General features: G+C 44.0%; 1 protein-coding gene across 1 annotated transcript in view; it reads left to right on the plus strand.

Annotated features, from left to right (window-relative positions):
- Nucleotides 1-81: 81 nt before the first annotated feature.
- RABL6 (RAB, member RAS oncogene family-like 6) overlaps nt 82-21,632 on the plus strand; it is a 54,310-nt gene continuing 32,759 nt past the window's right edge. Inside the window, exons 1-4 of the mRNA XM_010007869.1 lie at nt 82-305; nt 7,877-8,011; nt 13,888-13,935; nt 20,705-20,757. Of these exons, the coding sequence (XP_010006171.1) occupies nt 176-305; nt 7,877-8,011; nt 13,888-13,935; nt 20,705-20,757 (366 nt within the window). The 5' untranslated portion in view covers nt 82-175. The remainder of the gene's footprint in view (nt 306-7,876; nt 8,012-13,887; nt 13,936-20,704; nt 20,758-21,632) is intronic.

The following is a 21,632-nucleotide window of genomic DNA, read 5'->3' on the forward strand; positions in this document are numbered from 1 at the left end:
CGCACACCTGCGCCCTGCCGAGTCCGGAAGGTCCCTCATGGCCTACCCAGCCCTGCCCCATCCCTGATTGCCCCGTGAACCCCCCATGCCCCCCCCGGGGCCGCGCTGCCCCTGAGCCCCGCAGCAGCTGCAGCCCGTTTCCCGGAGGCAGTGGCGCAGGTGTGGGACCAGAAAGATGTTCTCGGCTCTGAAGAAGCTGGTGGGCTCGGACCAGACGCCGGGCAGAGACAAGAATATCCCTGCGGGGCTGCAGTCCATGAACCAAGCTCTGCAGAGGAGGTTTGCCAAGGGAGTCCAGTATAACAGTGAGTCGGAGCCCGGCTTTGGGGGGCTTGTGGGGGGGGCACAGGCAGCCCGGCCGGGAGGGCGAGAGGTGTCGGTCTGTCCCGTCTGATGCCCCGTGGCATGCCCAGGGCCCCCGGTGGGACTCTGAAACTCTTTTCCTGTGCATGTTGGGGCTTTTGCCAGTGTTCGTCCAACTTTGCAATTGAATGTTAGAGCTTGTGGGAGGAGTAAGGGATGGGAAAGTTTTCCCTCTCTGTGCGGGAACCGGGGACCTGTCGTGCTGCGGTGTCCCCAGTTGATGGCAGATGGCCTGAACGGCTGCCTGTGTTCTGCTAACTGTTGCACAAGATAATTGCTTATAAATCAATTTTCGTCAGTAAAAGCATTAAGAGGTTAACTCCCTTGGGGGTGTGGGTGACCCTGCCTGCAGCCCAGGATAATGATCTTTATAATTAAGCTCTAGAGGTTATATGATAAGGGTCTGTTGAAAAGCTTGGCCCTGACAAGCTTGAATAAAAGGTGGGTGATGTACACCTTTCCATGCCCTTGGGTGCATCATTTCATTTTGTCTATTTCTGCAGCTGGTACCCTTGCAGTTTTCTCAGGGAGCGTTTTCAGAATTATTTTTCCTTTCAGTGTCAAGGCTTAGGGCTGTGTTTTTCCCTTGAAGCTCAGGAGAGGTTATTTCTAATGCAGTGTTTTACAGAGGCACTGCAAGTATGCAGAATACACCCCAAAGTAACAATTGTGAGATGGGGAGAGTAGTTATGTCATCCTGGCTGAAAATAGGAATGGTGCCAGAGTGCCTTGTGAGGATCAGCTTGTCTGTGGGGATCCAGGCTGTGAAGTCAGGTTGCAGAAGGTTGAGAGACTGGCAGCTTGGAAAGAGACTGATTTGTCAGTGTGGTACTGGGTAATTTCTGGAAAGGCACACATGTTGGAGGTATAGAGCTTCTGTTGGAGCTTAATCTGAAACTGTAGTTACAGGGAGAGGTTACCACTATGGGGTTTGGGATTTTTGCTTTTTTTAGTATTATCACTATGGACTGTTCTTTTGAACTAACACAATATGAAACTCTTTACTAGGGAGAGCATTTGGTGCTTTTATAGCACATCTGTTAGGTATGCCAGCAGTGCTTAATTTACACAGTTAGTGTCTTAGCTTGCAGTCATGAATGTGAGCAAAGCACACTGATATTATTAAGAGAATTGATTTTCAGTGAAAGAGAGTGAGTATGAAGCTGTTGTGCCTTGGAATACAGCACTGCATGGTTAAACATGTACCTGGAGATCTGCTGGTTGAAGGCTATTGATCTCTGCAGTCTCTGTGACCACAGACCAGAACACATCCATGTGCATCATGTTTGGGAGCAGGGAGCTAACACCAGCTTGTGAATAATTGAAGAGAAAGGAGTTGACTTTTCAGAGAGTGAAGGTTTGTGCTGCAGACAGGACAGATCAGCTGCATCTTGCTGGCACAGCAGGCAGCAGGGACAGCTCTTTGTTACATGTTGAGTGATGGCATTGTCGACAGACCTGCCTGGGTCTGTACCTGCCTGCATTGGTACAGCAAGGCCAGAAGTGCCAGCTGGAGCTGTGCTGTGTTTTGTGTCATTACCCAAAGCCTCGGGAGAGCTTTTTGGTTTGTGCCCTGTTTTATCAGGATTTGTGTTCTAGTTACTGCTTTCATATCTGGAATAAAACTGCAGCTTTCTGTCACTGTCTTAGGGGAAGCTTTCCAATCTCCATAGTAACTCTTCCCAGGATTGCTGTTATATAATATTTATAGGAGCTACGAGCAGGCTTATGAAAGGGCTTTGAAGTACCCAACACAGGACTGGATTGATGGGGTGGCTTCTGGCAGGGTGAGGTGATGGTCTCAGTTGGAGGTGGGCTGTGAAGGAATGTCTGTCTTCACAAGGGCCATTGCTCAGGAAGGGCAGAGCTGCAAATTCTGTGCATTGCCAGTGCTCCTTTTTTACCAAATTAATAACATTCATACATAGCCACCACTAGCACACAGATCTTTAAAACTCCCCTATTCCACTGGAGTTGTCTGCACCAAAACCAAAGCTGCTGTGATGACTGCTTTTAAAGAAAGATTTCCTTGCTTTCATGGACCGTTACTGGTAATGAACTGAAGCCTGTTTCCTTCCCAGATACATATTTAGTGAGCTGGGAGTGCCTGGATTTGTGTGCTGATAAAATGGGCAGCAAATGGCTGCCACAAGTGCCTTATCACCTGGCTCTTGGTGCCTCTCTGCAGCTGTGGCAGCCTTCATGGGTTCAAGTACATTGTATAACCAGACAGCCCCCCCAGTTTGAGGTGACACTGAAGGTTGTGTGGTGTTTTAGTGGCACTGAGGGTTACAAGCTCCTCTAAGCTGACCTGAAATGATTTGTTTTGATGGTCTCTGTCCCACTCGTTTAAGTTTTCAAAAGGAAAAGTGTTGCAGGGTGGATAGGTTTAGATTTCTAATTAAATTATAAGAGCAAATGCCTAGTATTAACCCTTGGTAACAGTCACTTCCTCTGCATGGGACATCCTATTTCAAAACTAAAATATGTCCATAACTGTGTTCTCTGCACACACACTCTATATTTGCTTTCTTTGCCATCTGCATGGAGCTCCTGTATTTTGCATACTGTGGCCCAAATAATGCCAGAGTTCCTTGAGCACTACAGAAGGTATAGAGTTGAAAATGCTGATGGTCTGTACCATCTATGTAGTGGCTTGAGTGTTTATGAGGAGCCAATCCTTGTAAAAGTATGCTCAGTTTTCTCAGGTTGGGATACCCTGACCTTGGATCAAGTCTGCTGCTGCACCATTCCCAGAGCTGTGCTGGCCCTGGGAATGTAGCACAGGCTGGAGTGAGTAGATTCAGTGGAGAGGGAGCCAGGTGGATCTCAGTCCTTTGACAGCAGTGCATGTTTAAACAAATTAGGAGACAAATTGCAGAAGGAAGTACCAGCACCAGGGCACTCCAATGTGAAAGTTTATGTAAGGCACCGATGGGCAAACAAGGGTGAAATGAGCAGTCCTGGCTGGATTACACTGGCAAGATAACTGGGAGTTATCTGTTGCTTGTCAGTAACAGGAGCAAAAGACATGGAAGTGCTAAAGGTTCAGATCCTGCTGTGCTGTTGCCAGAACATGGTACGTTTCTTCTCTGGGATTTATTCTTAATGCTGCATCCAGTGTGCACAGAACTGACAGACCCCATGGCTGGGTGTGCCTGGGTGTGAGGCTGCTCTCCTGGTGAGCTGTCAGCCTGCCCTGAAGAGTCACTAGTGCTGAAACATTGAAGTTAGTAGCTCCAAGAATTCTCCCCAGTTCCTCCACTTACTACTTTTCTGCCTAAAATGGACTTTTAAATATAGTAACTAATACTGTGTATCCTTTTGGTATGCATTATAGCCCTTTTTTTTGTTGATGCTGTTTAAGAGTAGTAGTTCCCAGACTCTGATTGTAGTTCTGTGAAGTATTTTCACTCGGCACCACCTGCAAAAGAAAGGCTTCTCCTCTTCCTGCTGTGTCCCACCTTCTCATGTTTTCTCCTCGCCCTGACTCAGGTGTTTGTGCATTTGTGCAGAGCTGCTTTGACTGGCCTCTTCACACCAGGAAGTGTGCTGGGGGGTGTCTGCAGATCAGCTGTGCTGCTTTTGCCAGGAGAACCAACTTCCAGCATTTGAGTGGCAGCCTTGCAGTCACAATCTCCCAGTTTGAGATTCCTTAATGAGTTATCACTCTCTGTGTAGGGATTATTAGCAGAGGAGTTTGAGGATCTTTGCTACAGGGTCTGAGATCCACAGTTGCTGCTGTGTCCTGGAAGAATATGGGCAGAGCTGGGGATTCCTGATATCTAGTTTAGAGTTGGTCTAAGGCTTGCTTTCTGGGCCTGTATCTTCTCGGCTCTGCTTCCCCTTCCCCAGCTGGAGAAAGGAAATCACTCTGTTTTTCTTCCCACTGTGACAATATGCAAGAGAAGTTTAGCTTTTTCCTCACATCTTAATCCCTATCCCCATCCCTACCATTCTTCCCCCAAATAATTTTCATGTCTTTGCTACAAACATAGGGCTGTTTGCATTGTGATGGTTTAACTTAAAATCAAAATAAGGCAACCATTGTTACTGTCCTGTAGGAAACAGTACAGATCTCACCCATGACTTCTGGTCCTCTCTCCTTAGCCAGGCACAGCGCTGTGCTGATCTGCCTGGCTGAGCCCTCCAACTTACTCAGCTCTTCCTGTCTTGCAGATGCCTGCCATGGAGCATATCTACCCCAGCCAAAGTCCCAAGTGCAGATTTTGTTTTGCTAAAAATTATTTGCTTCAGCTGCCGTCTTCCTGTTCTCTTTTTAAAGATGTTTTCTTTCTTCAGGAAAAATGTTAGTCAAAACTCATCCACTCTGTAGGAGGAAAGAGACCCTCACCTGGAGAGTGCTGAAGCTGGGAAGTGCTGTTGGACCTGTTCAAACTGAGCATGTGGTGCCATGAGTACCTTACATTGCTCCCAATGTGAGCTGCTCAGGAGCTGCTCAGGAGTGATCTTGGCACCCCAGCTGTGCCTCCCCTCTCCTGCTCCAGCTGCCTCTGTAGCTAGGCACTTGGGCTAGAGAAGAAAATGGAAAAGCAATAGTTTTGGGGTTGGTTTTTAACCAGTTCAGTTCCTTGGTCCAAGTCCATATGTAGCTGCATAGAGAATGCTGTTTGCACTAGGAAGGTCCCAGGGGAGGTAAGATTACCCCTTCTGGGGAAAGTTCACAGTCAACTTGCCTGGGAGTGATACCGAAAGTGCACCTTGAGAACAGCCTAACTATTTAAAGAAGGGTCTGTCACTTAAAGCTCACTGGTTGGGTATCTCATGCTGTAGTCCATAGGGGAATATTAATTATAAAATGGCTCTCTAAGGTAGGCAGCGAGAGGATTAGGAAGGGCTTGGGTATTAAAGGGGACAAATGGAATCATGTTCTGCCTGTACCAAGGACTTGCTGCATTAATTAAAAAAAACCAAAGGGATCCTCCATTGATTGTTTCACCTGCTGTGAGTAGGAAACAGAATCATATGCAGGTCAATGGAAAAAGCAGAAAATGGCTTGTTGTCTCTGCAGAGGTGCTCTGGGACCTCTTAAGTGAAGCAATTCTGTAGATATTAATTTATGCCTTTGTTGTCCTTTTGCTATTTTAAAAGAGTAACTTTGTAAAAGAACAAACAGCTCTACATCTCAGTGTACAACAACAAAAGACAGTGAAACTGTAGCACAAAATTTCAACAGACAAAACTCTTCCACAGTCTTCATATATGTTTTACCTTGAATACCCCTTAAACTTTTCTCTGAAGTGCCTACAATAACTCCTCAGTCACAGCAGAAGGCAGCCTTCAGTCTGAGATTTCCCTGTACAAATGAAGATGCTCAACCTAATCCCAATCCCCTGAATCTGCTGTTAGATGTCTTAGTGGCCCATTTTCTAGGGAATAATAGTTCCTATTCAAAACACAAGCGTAAAAATCCTGATGATGTCAGCTTATGTTTCTGAATAGCCTTGTGGTTGCCATTTACAACAAGGATGGTATTTTAAAAAAAAATCCCATAGCGTAACAGAAAATTTAGAAAACAAGACACAGTGTTTTCAAATAGAGCAAGGTAACATTACAGTTGACTCTGGGAATCACAGAACTATAGAATGGTTTGGGTTATAAGGGACCTTGAAGATCATCTAGATCCAACACCCCTGCATGGGCAGGGACACCTCCCACCAGAAGAGGTTGCTCCAAGCCCCATCCAACACTTCCAGGGATGGGGCAGCCACAGCTTCCCTGGGCAACCTGTTCCAGGTCCTCACCACCCTCACACTAAAGAATTTCTTCCAAATGTGTAACCTAAATCTCCCTTCTTCCAGTTTTAATTCATTACCCCTTGTCTGTTCACTTCAAGCCCTTGTCCCCAGTCCCTCCCCAGCTTTTCTGGAGCCCCTTCAGGCACTGGAAGGTGCTCTGAGGTCTCCCTGGAGCCTTCTCTTCTGCAGGCTGAACACCCCAACTCTCCCAGCCTGTCTCCAAGAGCAGAACTGCTCCAGCCCTCCCATCATCTCCATGGCCTCCTCTGTACTCGCTCCAGGAGCTCCATGTCCTTAATTTGGGGAATCCAGAACTGGACACAGTTTTCCAGGTGGAGTCTCACAAGAGCAGAGTAAATGGGGAGAGTCCCCTCCCTTGATCTGTTGGCCACACTGCTGGTGTTGCAGCCCAGGACATGGTTGTTTTCTGGACTGCAGGTGCACATTGCTGGCTCATGTTGAGCTTCTCTATCCAACATCACCCCAAGTATCATGATATTGCTACAGAAGTTACTCTCCTTCATTGGCTGACTTTCCTTGCTGTGGATATCAGCACATGTGACAGGCACTGGGATGTGGCAGGGCAAGGGGGACAGCAGGGGGCCTCAGGAATGGTTTGTAAGGCCAGGAGATGGAAGTGGATCTCTTGTGCCTTTCCCCAAGACTGCAGTTCCTGAAATGCCTTTGCTAAGTGTCACCAGTACATCTGCACCTAAAACCAGCCATGGGCTGGCTCTGGTGCTGTAGACTGTCCCTCTGACACATGAAGGACCCACAGAGATTCAGTTTCTCTTAGTTTTATGTCACTGTTACATATGTGAGTTTATGTCCCTAAAGGCACATGTTTGTTCTGGTTCCATTTACCTTGTTTCTAGTGTATGTAGGATAGACTGATTTTTATTTAGTTTGAATCAAACTGTGGCCATCATTAGAGGCAGTTTGGTGAATTTATTCAGGGCAGTTTAAGATAGATGCCTGTGAACATGAACTACCTTGTCCCTGCTAAGGTTTGCCTCGTGTCCTGAGACCATCTCTCTTGTGAGCTGGAGCAGCTGAAGAGCAATGCACAGTCTTGTTCTGCTGCCCCTGGAAAAGGGGGTGCTGTCCCACTGCAAGACAGCTGATGGTGGCTGAGAGCACTGAGAGTTGAGCTCTGCAGTGATGTTCACCAGAAGCTGCCTTTCAGCTCTCCAGCACCATTCCAGAATGGTTGCACCAGTGATGGGGTTCAGGGTCACACCCCTGTGGGATGTAGGGAGCATGGATGCAGGACCTGGCCTTGTCCAGCTGGGAAGTGCTGCTTGAGCTGTCAGTGACTTGGGGCAGCTGGGCCTAGGAAGTGAGTGTTTTCTCAAGGAATGAGAAGTGTTTAAGGAGAGATGGGATAATTAAATGATAGAGGGGTTAATTAAAGGAGAAGCCTGGCATAAAATGCTGCCAAGGGTGTAGGGTATGGCAGAGTGGGAGTACAGGCTGGGTAGAGGTAGAGAAGGCAGGAGGAGGGGAAGAGCTACTGGCTGGAAATATGTAGATTTTGAATCTTGATGTTTGGTTTTTTGCTGAGCCAGTGTGAAGACATGAATAAATACTAATTTTAATAACCGAGGCTAATTTTTTTTAACAAACCCCATCATGCCTGTGTAATACAGGAGAAACTATTACATTTGAATTATGCTTGCAAAAAGTTAACATGCTTTTCACAGCATCCTTCAAAATGTTTTTAATCAGCTTTCTTTACTTTCTCTTTTTCCCAGTGAAAATTGTCATCCGAGGGGACAGGAACACTGGGAAAACCACACTTTGGCACCGATTGCAGGGGAAGAAATTTATTGAGGAATATATTCCAACTCAGGAGATCCAAGTCACCAGCATCCACTGGAATTATAAAAGTAAGATGAAAGAGGGTGGAGGGGGTGACAGTCATGGGACAGTGCCCTGGGGGTAGAAATTCCACTGCAGCCTTGTTTGCTTCTTTCTTCTGTGTCTGCTTGGGAAATAGAATCTTAGGGGCTGGAAGGGACCTCGAGAGATCATCTAGTCCAAATATAATGATCTTTCATCATTCTTGTTATTTTAACTTATTATTCACAGTTTCTCACTCATGTTTTTAATAATTTTACCCAGAAAATATGTAAGTGCTACAGAATGGGTCCTTGGAAGCTGCATTTCAGAGAAAGTGGTTAATAGGTGATCCAAAAGTTTAGAAGTATTCGTGATATGCTTGACTTTTTAATGAAAATGGGTTTCCTGGAAATCTGTCTCTGAGACTAACCCTGCTTTTGGTGTTACTGGGTTGTGTAGAAGTGAATAGCAAGGTGCAAAGTAGTTTTTTTACTGATTCAAATATAAAGAGCATCCTGTAACTGGTGTAGGTGATGCTTTAAAAATGATAGTAGTACTAATAACTCTAGGCTGACTTACAGAAGCACAGAAGTGTCTTATCAGTAGCTTTTTTAAGTGCTTGTTGGAGTCTGAGATATGCAGTGTGAATTTTTTTTATTATGGTTTTTTTTTCCCCATCTGCTCTGACAGTATCAAGTGGCTGTGAAAGCCCTGGATCTACCTGGAGAAGACACTGCAGGCACTGACATTGCATAAGGCTGTGAATCAGCAGTGCATTTAGTCCAGCTTTCAGGTTTCTGATAAAAAATGTCACAGCCATGTGGACTGAACTACTGATTCAGTATGAACTTGTTCTGTAAGACTAGTTTTGCTTTAAAACAAAGGTCAGCAGCTAGTTTGCTGTTACCAGGCACTGCCCCTCTCTGCACCACTCTGAGCTTTTGTTCAGTCGGGTACTCTCCCTCTCCTCACAGCTGGGAAACACCCCATGCAATTTGGGTGAACACCAAATTGGGTGCTCCATCTAATTGACCAGTTGAGTTTGTGTTGCTTGGATGATGCCCAAGTCTTGTGCTAATGGTGACAGAACCACAAGGTGTGGTCATCAGCAGCCTACTCTCAACCTCTATTGGCTTCATAGACTTCAGTGCAAGGAGAACATGCAGATCCTGCTGTTGTACCTTCACAGGAAGCTGGTAAGCAGGGTTCTGGAGACTTTCATGGCCTTTTGAAGACAAGCTTCCACATGAGTCATCTTGCTCTTGACACAGGTTGAAAAGGTTTATAGAATCATAGAATAATTTGGGTTGGAAGGGACCTTTAAAGGTCATCTAGTCCAACATCTGTCCAGTAAGCTGGGGCATCTTCAAATAGATCAGGTTGCTTTCAGCCTTATCCAATCTGACCAGGAATGTTTCCAGGGATGGGGCTTTTACTACTTCTTTGGGTAACTTGGGTCAGTGTTTCACCACCCTCATTTATAGGATGGGTGATTGTGATTTGCCATGAATGTGGAAGAGAAATGGGTTATCTTTGCTCAGTGCAACTAGTTGTTTTCTCTCACTCAGGATCTGATGTTGAGCTAAGCCTGATGTCAGTTTCAGATTCTTTCATAGGGGCTCTCTGTGTGACCATGAGGCAAAGGTTAGCTCTTAGCTTCTACATTTGTTCATGAAGTATCTGTATTTTGGGTCCCATCTTCCTGATGTTCTGCTTGTCAAGTGGCCCAAGGCACTGACAGATGGGGTGTTGGGGCAGTGGTATTCCCTGTTATCACATGTTGTATTTTAGCTGTGATGTCCTTCCTCCACATTCCTCTTCCTCTCAGAATGTCAGCACATGTGATAGTGATGTGGGAACATGGAGTATACAGTTTGTTTGGATGGTAGAAACCAGCTTCTAAATCAAATCTGAATGCTTCAGATGCTAAACAGACTTAGATCTGAGTAAGAAGAGTGAGAACACTAAGAGGGGATCTTATTAATTTCTATAAATATCTGAAGGGTGGGTGTCAAGAATGGCCAGTTTCTTTTCAGTGGTACCTGTGATAGGACAAGGGGAAATGGCACCAAGTGAAAAAACAAGAAGTTCCACCTCAACATGAATAACAATTTTTCCTGTGAGGGTGACAGAGCCCTGGAACAGCCTGCCCAGAGAGGTTGTGGAGTCTCCTTCTCTGGAGACTTTCAAGACCTGTCTGGACCTATTCCTGTGTGATCTGCCCTGGGTATTCCTGCAGCAGGGTGGTTGGACTTGATCTTCAGAGGTCCCTTCCAACCTCTATGATTCTATGATTCTAAGAAATTAAATAGGTATTTCTTAAATACCCAGATCTCAAGAGTGCACTGAAAGTTACCTGCAGTTCTCTGCGATATCAAAAGTAAAAGCTTCAGTGCTTGGTTTCCTCTCTAATTAGCAAAGGTCATGCAAGAGCTGTTTGTAAATACAGCCTGGGAGTCTGGCATTTGGTTTCTAAGAGGTTTATTCATAGCTAATATTTTTTATATACATAAACAGGTATACAAACTGCCTGTCTACAGGATTTTGTATAGATGCAAAAAGGTGTTTAGAGAAAGATCCAGTCACCTCACATGGTTTTGCATTTTTTAGGGACTATATGTTCTTCTACTGAGCTGAGGCTTCATCTCTGGCTTTTTCAGTGTATATGCAGTCCTGGGGTAGAGAACAAGCTACATGTTAGACTGGCTGTTGCTGTGTGTTGGTAACCTCAGATGTATTTGTTAGTTCTAACATTTAGGTGATAAATTTCTGTAGAGCTTGCTGGTTGGAGTTGATAGCAACGTGTACATGTGGTGCTGGATTCAAGGTGAAGTGTTGCTAAGATGGAAGGCTATACATGAAATTGTGCCTTTCACTTGTGTTTCTTTTGCATTCTAAAATTTCTTAGCAATAATTTCCATCAGTGTAGGAAGTTCTCTGTTAAACTTTGTTTTAAAATAAAAACTCCCTTTTTCAAAAACATTGTGAGGTGTATTCCCTGATGTGAAAACTTTCCATCCAAGATGGGTGAGAAATTGGCTCAGATCTAATTACCACCCTGTTTGGTGAGTTAATCTGTAGAGGAAAAATAAAGTTTGTTTTTCCTGTGATCGTGCTCTCAGGCTACCTTGAATAAACATTATGAGGTAGCTGGTGGCAAATATTTATGGATATTAATTAAATCACTGTCAAATATGGAAGGATTCTTACATTGCCTGGTATTTTATTTTATTGCATTGCCTTACATTTTAGATGTGGAACATACCAGCTTGTCATATCTTCAGAAATGTTGTTCTGGGGGAATCAATAAAAATAGAAGAATTTGAGTTACGAACATGAACAAAATTCTTTTTTGTGGCAATTGTCTCGGTCATGGATATTTGTAATTTTTTGTGTCCAAGTTATCATTCCTGACCCTTTTTTAGATTATGCTAATCCAAATTTCATTCTTTGTTTGGTAGACTTAAAAAGGGAGTCTGAAATAAAAATTGCAAATAATTTGTTCTTATACTTTGATTTATAGCTGGGTATGAGCAGTGGCAAAACTGCTCTGCTTGGTAGGATTTGTGATCAAAGGCATATAAATCACGTAATTGCAGAAGAGTAAATAGATCTGAGGGCCTGTGAGTTCTTGGTGCTGAACCCACCCATAAAGGAATTATTCTTATTTTTAAATGAGCTTTTTTTGCAGTTGGAGTCTTCTCACACTTCCCTGCCATTTTCTGTGCCAGTGGCTACAGGGTACTTGGCCAAATAGCAACTGACTACAGATATTTTGAGTGATTTGATCCATAGTTTATGCTTATCCAAGTTACAGAAGTAAAAGGATGCATTGGCACTCTTTGTGCTGCAGTGTGCCTTCCAAAGCTAAGGTGAAACGCTGCTGTGTATGAGTCATACCAAAGCCAATACAGCAGCACTAAAGTAATTATCCTCTTGTGTGTTCAGGATAATCAGGAATGAAGCTGATGATGAAGAGGAAGAACTTACTGGCTTACAAGCTAGCACTGGTGCTCATGGGAAAAAAAAAAGAACACCTGGAAAAATTGTTTTCTTGGATCTTGTGCAGTCAATTTCTTTGTGAAATTCTGTGCTTCCCCTGAGATAAAAGGGTGTAGAGCAGGTCTGTGTGGGTCGAAGGGTTGAGCCCTGCTGTCTGGGAGAGCTGCAGCTCAGCAGGATGCCAGTGCTGTGGAAATTACTCAGCAGAAGAGCAAACCTTAGCCGAGGGTGCATTTGGTGTTAAGGTGTGGAGGTAGGGAAGTCTGGAGCTCAGTAGCACAGTCCCAGTACTAGGTACAGAGTCACCTCCTAGGAGAGCACTGCTCATCATCCCAGGGGCTCACTTTTCTGAAATGGGGTTCTGATTTCTCCCCCAAAGCCCCCTGTGTGCTCCTTCCCATGGCACTGCTGGAAAGTGCTGCCAGTGCCAGGGGCAGAGGGTGACTTTGGGGGCAGACCTGCTTGAGCTGTGTCCCAGCACCTGCAGGGTCATGGCACATCCTGGACAGACCATGGACTGGAACAGCCTGTGTTACAGGGACAGCCCTGTGCTCTGCTCATGGCTGTGGGTGAGTACCCAGCCATGCAGCTGTGTGCTGGGCATAAAGTGAGTAGTGGGGAATGGTTGGACTTTAGCTGTGCCTGGTCTGCAGAACTATTCAGGGACAGAATTGATTTGGGGAGTTCTATCATTTGAGCAGAGGTTTTAGTGCTGCAGGCTGCTGTACAGCTGCTGTGGTTTCAGTCCCATCTGAGCCTGGGCTGACCCTGGGTGAATCTCATTTCATCCTGTGCCCCACTGTCCTGCTGGCAGGGTGGGAGATAAGTAGGAGTTGCTCTGGGGAAAACAGAGGCTGACTTTGCTTAATGCATGAATGTAAAAAGGAGCTTTCTCCAGAAGCAGAGGATCAAAGTTTTCCTTTATTCATAATGTGTCTTGACAATTTTTTGAAACATGTAATTTAAGCCAACAGTGAATTCTTTGGAGGCAATGTTTCCTGGCTTGACAATGATGCTTAGCTAAATTCTCATGCCATCCCATGAGATTATCTTCTGCTCTGAGACATTATCTTCCTGTTCCATTGCTTGCTGTTCAGAGCTGCTCAGAGTACAAGCGTTTGCATTTTAGCCTATTGCATTTCCAAAAAACAACTGTTTCTTGCCAGAGCTTCATGAAAATAGAACTGCTATTTGGATTCAATAGAAACATGTAACCACAGCTGCCCACCCCTCGTGCCATCAGAAAGCTAAGCTGTCAGCACCAGCAGGGGTGTCTCCGTAGTTAGAATTTTGCTTGTCTTGTTTCAGATTTTAGTAGCTCAAATACATCACTGCTTATAAATTACTGATTACTGGTAATATCCTATTTTTCTCAAAACACAACTTGCAATTTGCAGAGAGAATGGATTTCTGTAGCTGTAGGACTGTCTCCACTGTTTGTCCTGCTCACATGAAGATGTTATTAGTAAGGTGGATCTTCCTTAAATGTGTGTGTATTCCTTTTTTCAGTTGTCTGCCTTGCAGACAACTATAGACCAGACTTTATTCTCCAGTGTGAATTGATATCATTTTTGAAAGAATATAGAAACCTCTGTATGTTATGAAAAGAATCTGCACACAGTATTTATAACATGTTTCAAATCTGACGTAAAACATCAAGAAAATGTAGCTGTGATTTATGTGACTGAGGTTCTTTAAGTTCTTTAGCTGGCACAGTTTTGGTGTACGACTTGGACCTTCAATAGCAGGCTGTCTTGTTATGGTTGGGTTTTCTTAACTCACTCAATAATTCCTTTTCTTGTGACATTTGTCAGCTGCTTTGACTGTGCTGGCTTTGGATGGAGCTCTCTCTGGTGAACACTGAGTGTTGGTCATCTTCCTGAAACCATCTTCTAACACTGTGTTCTTACTGTGCTTTTAGCCACTGACGATATTGTTAAAGTTGAAGTCTGGGATGTAGTTGACAAAGGTAAGATTTGTAACTTCCTTTCTAATTGAGATTCATTGTTCCTTCTCAATTTTAATTTAGAAATTACATGGAATTCAGAAATACTGACATACTTTAGAAAAATGTATGTACTTACTGTTTTCAAGTGCATGGATATTACTTCCTGAAAAAATATGGAGAGAGGAGTCTCCTGTGCTAGAGTCCATTATTTAGAATCTGAACTTCAGATCAAACCTGATACTCAGAACCAGTTGTTTCATGTGCTCTGTGACAGATGAAATAGCCCACCGCTTAGTGTATTCAGGTTCTCTGAACTTTATAATAAACTTTATCCTCTCTCCTTTACATATGTTTAGACAGCTACTGAGTTCTTTGTTCTGTTTATAAAAGTTCTTGCCATGCTGTTTTTGTAAAGGAATGCTACTGTTAAATGGATGAAATGTTATCTGCAGTGAATAATGTATGCAGGAAGGAAAGATAAATGAGAAGCCAATTGCTTAAATTCACTTTGGACAGAAAGTGCAATGTATTTAATTGCAAAATTTTTAAGTGCTTAGCCAAGGAAAGTATTATGATTTATAAGTATTTTTTCTATTAGTTTTCAATTTTTTCAGAGTATAAAGTTCTGTTTTATCAAAAGTGAAAACAAACCCCCAAACCATATGTGAAGATCCAATCTAGATACTGTAGAATCTGTTGCTGGAAGAGGTTGGGGTTCAGATGCACATCTCAACAGCCCATTCTGTAGCCCCAAATGTATGTATTGTTTGGCTTTGAAGAGGCATTCTGTACCAGCCAGGCTCCTGGTTTCAGGTGTGGGTGTGGTCAGGAAAGCAGCTCTACAAGTGAGCATCTCTTGCTGTGGGGGTTGTGCTCCTTGTTTATGTGTTTCTGTCGGTCAAATCCATTGACTACAGTTATTGTCACTTCAACTTTTATGGTCTGGCTGCTGCTGCCTTTCCTGCAGCCCTAGGTAGAATCTGTGCTGGCACATGTTCTCAGCAGAACTTCGTCGCAGGTGCTCTGTCTCCCCTCTACCACCTGGGCAACTTTCACATGCCTTAGCACTGAAAAGTAAGATGGTAACTACAATAGGGAGTGAGAAAGGGAGAAATGTAAATTTTCATGTTATTGAAATTGTATTTAAAATAGTAAAAAAGAAAAGGTAAGTAAAGATGACAGCTCTAGTTCAGGTGCATAAGGGAGCCTTGAAGATAAACTTGAGCCAGTAACTTTAAGTTAAACTCCTGGGCACTTGATTCTTTTATACTTTAAAACCCCAACTTTCACAGTATAGACAAAACCCTACTTACATCAGAATTACTGCTGAAGTCAGTGTGATTACAATTTGACTTTCAGGCCCTGGGATAACATGTGCAGGGCTGGAACCTGAGCAAAACATGTTTTGCAACTTCAGTATGAATAGATAGTTAATTTGGGAATCATGGGGTTCCAGCATTCTGTTTTGCAACTTCAGTATGAATAGATAGACAGTTAATTTGGGAATCATGGGGTTCCAGCATTTGTTTCTGTGAACAGCTTCTCCAAGCAGGGGCATCTCGACTAGAGACTTGTCATTTTTTTGGCAAAACAGATTAGATTTCATATGTGCAGGTGTTGATAGCAACTCTTCGGATACTGCTTTCATTTCTGAGAGTGGAGCATGTGTTAGAGATCTCGAGGGACTCTTTCTCTTCTCTTCACTTTATCTTCTGAAATAAAGCTCATTCTGTTAAGATTCCTACTTACACAAGTATGTATTTTTAGGTAATCAAATTTACTTAATGCATTGTGAAAATTCGGATCACGATGTAACAAAATAAAATCTTACCCTATTGCCATAGAATTGTGGATTCTTGATAAGTACAACTTTAGAAAAATGTACAAATTAACCATTAAGAGCTTGCTCACCTCTAATTCTCATCTTAATGTTATCTCATGACAGTTTTGTTCTTCTTTCTATGTGCTCAGGACAAAAAATCCTCCTGCGTGATGTTTTTGGTGAGAGCAACACTGACCTAGACTGTAGACTTTTAGTAGTGAAGTGCCAGTGTGGCTGCAGTGTGGTGCTAACAAGACCTGATCCTCCTTTTTTCCCTTGCCTACTAAATCCTGGTTAATGTGCATAGTTAGAGTTGTGCCAAGCGCTGCATTTATCAGGCTGCATTTGAAACTGCCAAAAAAGGCATGTTCTGAACATGCATTGCGACAACACACGTTGTTCTCCAGGTGAAGTATTTTTGCTAGGATTTCACCATCTTGGAAGAATTTTTCTTTGCTAGAGAAAATGAAGATACTTGTATTTAAATGAAGGAGTTTGAAAATGTGTTGAAAGCCTGATGTGGGCTAGACTGTCTGAATGATGTGTCCATAAACCGCAGTTTTCAACTTTAGTCCTGTAAAACAGCTTCAGCCTCTGCTCTGCTGTGCAGTGTCTTGGTGTGAATGTGCACCAGAGGGTTTGGGGAAACTTAATAAACTTCAAGTACGTATTAGCACTGAAGTTAAATGTGGCTTTACCAAGTGATGTTCCCTTCGCGCTTACCAGCAGCCTCCTCCCCATCCTTCACTCAGCAGCTGTGCTTTCACCTTCCCCTTCAAGCTGTGTGAGGAAGGCAGGAGGCAGCTCTGTTGGCCGTGCCTGGCTGGTGCCATTTGCTTAGCATATAGATGTTAAATGTATAATTGTGGGGAGATTTGTTGTGAAAGCTTAAAGCCTGGGAGGTTGGTTGGTGCACTGAAGCAGGGAGCAGTGATGACACCTGTCCTGCTGTACAGCTCCTCTTACCTTTTCCTCCATATTTTGGGATTTCTGTGTTTGAACATGCAGAGTCACTGGAGCACCCTCATACCTGCAGCCTGCTGTGTGCTCCTTGGGTCTACTCAGAGAGCAGGGGCAGGGATCTACATGAGGGGGTCCAATGCAGGGATCTACTTGAGGGGGTCCAATGCAGGGCTACAAGGATGGTGAAGGGGCTGGAACACCTGCCTTATGAGGAGAGGCTGAGACACCTGGAGCTTTTCAGTCTAGAGAGGAGAAGACTGAGGAGGGATTTAATTAGTGTCTGTAAATACATGAGGACTGGGGATCAAGAAGGCAGGGACAACCTCTTGTCACTTGTGCCCTGTGATAGGAGGGGCAATGGATTCAAACTCAAGCACAGGAAGTTCCACCTGAACATGAGGAAGAACTTCTTTCCTGTGAGGGTGACAGAGCCCTGGGCCAGGCTGCCCAGAGAGGTTGTGGAGTCTCCTTCTCTGGAGATTTTCAAGACCTGCCTGGATGCCTTTCTGAGTGATCTGCCCTAGTTTTTGGTCCTTCTCTGGCAGGGGGGTTAGAGTCATTGATCTTCAGAGGTCCCTTCCAACCCCTGACCGTCTGTGATTCTGTGTTTGTGTAATGATGCCACTTGTTAGAATTTTAAGGAGTAGAGCTTGTCCCCAGCTATGGAGCATACTGAATTTTGTGCAATGTGTGTAGTAAATTCTGTCTCCTTTGCTGCCCTTGGAACTAATAGAAGATAGGAAAGATATCTCTCAGCACAAGTCACAGATCTGACTCATCTTTCTGGCTTTGCAGCACGTTGTGTAACTATTGCAACTCATAAACCAGTAACAGATCCTGAATGCAGAGAAGCTACTTGAATGCACGTGATTCAAGAACAATTGTGATCTCCTGTCCTGGAACTTCTGCTAGCTTGGTTCCTGCATCTTTTTGCATGCACTTACTGAAGGGATCAAATAATGTTTTTTTCTGTTAGCCCAAAAATAGAAGAAGCATTCTCATATGGGAGATTCCGTTCCTCTCCCTGCCCCTTCACCCCGTTGCCTCCCAGACACGTGCTGCAAGAAAGGAGGAATGATCAGAATTCATGTTTCTGTTATTTTCAGGTATTCTAAGTTAGGTAACACTGAGGATACAAATGTTCTAGGCAGGTATTTTTAATGATAAACAGAAGCATCTCCCTTGCACTGCAGACAGCATTTGCTGGCAAGCTGTACTGAACCCTTGCTATCCTGCAACAAACCTGATGGCACACAGAGGTACAGAGGCTCTCATGTGCTGGCTATGAACCCAGTCCTCTGGTGTTCAGTAAAAACTGATTTGTAGACTTTGGGGTACTGCTGCAAGGTTATTTGGTCTCAGTGTTGCTATTATGCCTCTAAATAAGGAGCTGCCATCACTAGGTAGAGAAGCAACCTTGCTTTTTAACTGAGGCTCCTGGACTTAAAACACAGGACCTCATTCATAAAACAACACAATCATCATTGTGCACTTCTTTTTACAGGCTGAATTGCATCTTTTCACTAAATATATCTTGTCTTTATCTGGCTCATGCTGCAATTTTGGTTCCAAAAATAGACACTGCATGAGTATGTGCACACATGCGCTTTTCAGCACTGTTACTCCTTTATAGATGACCTCCTTTATAGCAGTGGTGAGTAATATGTAAGAATATGACTTATTCCTCTGGATACACACATAAAGCCACAAGCAGGGAGAGGTGTGAAAGTTGTATATTCAGTCTCAAAGCATTGGTTGTGAATCGGCCCAGGTTAGAAAGACATGTTGATTGCTCAGGACAAGAGGACCTGTGAAGAGTGTTTGTGGTTCTTGGGCTTCTGTTTTAACACCTAGAAATTCAGGTCATGCCAAGCATAATTTAGCACTAACTGCAGAAATAATGATGTTTTGACATTCAGAGAAGCCACATGAATGCCACTGACTTGAAATGGAGTAGGAAAAGACATGCACATCCCAGACATCCCACAAGCTTCAGTTGTACTGGGAAAAGTCAGAGCCCATACTTAGATCCTCTAGGGAAACACACTGCATGATTAGGAAAGGGATCAGGATTAGTATTTCTGCTCCTTTCAGATGTCAACAAGAGAGGGGCAGTGATGCACAGAAGCCCCCACCAAGCACAGTGTCAGGGTTCAGGGACTGGAATCTCCTGCTCTATCCTGCAGCATTGAAACTTTAATGAATAAGTCTGTATTTCATAACTTTATCTGCATGCAAAAAGAATGGAATGCTGTTTCACAAGCAGCATCTGACAGAACCAGGAATTTTACAAGTAGTTGCCCTGTGTTAAACAGCAGAGTTGAATAGGAAGGAGGTGGAAGTTATTTTGGTCCCCAGTGTTGCAGCCTTTTAAAGAGGTGTTTTTGTGAGTGCATCCAAGATGCCAACACATTTTGGTGTCAGTGGCACTGGAGTTTTCTAGAAGTTATGAGAAGGAATCCCAAGTGTCTGCCATTATAATTTAGGTAACTTGTCATTACTTAGACTAGGAAAATACGTAACAAAGTTAATTCAGGAGTAGAATCTTAGTTGCTGACAGTAACATATGAAAGATACTTGGTTTCTGTAAAACCTCACTCCAGATCTTGCAGAGTTACTCATTGTGCAGTGCTCATCATTTGATAAAACTCTGGAAGCTGCTGTACTGCTGAAGAGTTTAAACAATACCTGAGGGGATGAGGACAGATTTTTCCACGATGTGTCCACACTAAACTTCTTCGGCAGTAGGTGAAAGAAGATGTCCTCACTGTTACATATTTGAGTCTCTGGCAATCCTCAGTGCTGAGTGTCTACAGAAAACCATGTTAGCTGGTGGCCACTCTGATGGTCATAGGTACAGACACGTGATGATGTCTTCTCTGTGTGCTGTTTGCAGGCTTGAAGAGCTGGAAAGTGACAGAATTTTCAGAGAGCTTGAGGTTTAAAAACACTAATGGCTCTTCTGTGGATGCTGAGTCAAATGCCAGTGGTACTTTAAAATGTCAGAGTGTGAACTTACCCAGTGCTTGTTGAGGGCATAAGAGAAGGGAGAAGTCTCAGGAGATCTGCCCTTTAAGTATCACGGCTGTATCACGTGCCTTAGAGGAAGCAGATGAGTTGGAGAGAAACCTCTAGATTCCTTCAGGTGGGACTGGGGCTGTGGGACTGTAGAGCATGTCTCTGTAGTGGTTTTCTGGTCTCTCTTGCACATTCCTGTGAGGTAATCAGTTTTACCTGTCCTCTAGCTTATTTTTGTGTGTGTCTGTAGACCATGTGGCTTTGGATGGTGCCTCTGGAGGATTTCCTTTCTGCGCTTTTGCTGGTGTTGACCAGACGTGACCCTTTGGCCCTGACCTTTCACACATGTGCAGACTGTCTTTCCTCTACTTCTCCACAGCTCCCTTGCTGTTTATTTGATTTTGCTTGAATAACTTGACTTTGGATAAGGTCTGTCTTCTGGCTGTTAAATTCTCACTGATTCCTGCCACCTCTTTTTTTTGGTTGCAAGTCAGCCCACAGCACCCAGCTGGCTCTGAGATCACATTTCTTTGCAGGTCAGTGATATAGCACAGCAGCATAATAGCATTTCTCAGGGCAGCTGTGTACATAGTTGTGCTCTTCAGCCCCTCAGTCTTTTGCTTCCTCAACACTAATTCAACAGAAAGTGCAGCAAAGCAGCTTCCCTTTGTGGTCAGGGGACCAAACCCTGTGTTATTCAGTCATTTTAACTCCTTGCTATGAAGAACATGATTTAAGCTGCCCTAGACTTACTTCCTATTCATCTTTGAATGAGACTAGCTGGTGTTCATGAACAGGTATTCTTCAGCAACGCATGCCTGTCCCACCCCTCCTCATTACCCAAGCTTATAGGAGAGGTTGCATTTGCTTTAATGTCATGTTTAAAGTGCTGTTGTCCTGCCCAGACCCATCCTAGACTTCTCTGCCTGGTGTAATGCTGCTGCTTTTTGTTTGTTTGTTGTTTTTTTTCTTCCAATTCTTTTTAAGGAAAATGCAAAAAACGAGGAGATGGTTTGAAACTGGAAAATGACCCTCAGGAGGTGAGTCACCTTGAATGCAGATGTCTGCCTCTTAGTGGGAGGCCTATAGTCACCTTTGGTCCATGGAAAGTAAGTTCTGTGTTTGTTTATTTTTGAAGGCCGGCCCAGCAGGTGGATGAGGGGTGATGTGATCCCTGATGCTCTCCACTGTTTTGCCCATGCGTTTTATCCTTCACCAAAACTTGTCTGTTGTTTTCCATTCTGTCTTTTGGGAATGACTGCACCCCAGTAGCTTTGTAGCTGTCTGCAGATGAGTAGTGGCAAGAAGTCCTTTTGTAATGGACTTCTCATAAGACCTGAAGAAGTCACTTGATGCTCTCTGGTTGCTCCTTAAAACTAGGCTAACAATTACCATTTAACACCCTTTGAAATACGAAGGAGGAAGGGGCAATAAAGGTGCTACCTGGAATGTAAATGTAAACAGAGTGGCTTCCTCAAGGCTCTTGCATTAATGTGTCTCGTTTGGATCTTCTGCTGTAGAACAAAGTGCTGTATGGGGGACCTTACTATCACATTTCCCAAACTCTTTGTGGGCTGCCAGTGGACTTCCATGGCATCTCTTTCAAAAGATGAGTGGCTTAATCCTCAGGAAAACTTCAGTTTAAAGGCCTTTGATCCTGTGATCTCAGCTGCAGTTCTTCAAGAGCTGTATTCTGTATTGCTCCTGTTGTGCCCTTTGGGGCTCAGGGCATGGACAGTGTCCTGGTGCTCACTCAATAAGGACTTGGTTGAAACTGGTGGGAAAGGCAGTGTCACTGGTGTGCAGAGAGCTGAGTGCTCAGGTTTGGGGATGGGTCAGGGCAGTGAAGAGTTACCATTTTCACCAGGGTGCCAGTCCTGCTCAATCTGTGCAGTCAGGTTAGAGGAATTTTCTT

Source organism: Chaetura pelagica, unplaced genomic scaffold (genome assembly GCF_000747805.2).
Source record: "Chaetura pelagica isolate M959 unplaced genomic scaffold, ChaPel_1.0 scaffold252, whole genome shotgun sequence".
NCBI classification, from domain to species: Eukaryota; Metazoa; Chordata; class Aves; order Apodiformes; family Apodidae; genus Chaetura; species Chaetura pelagica.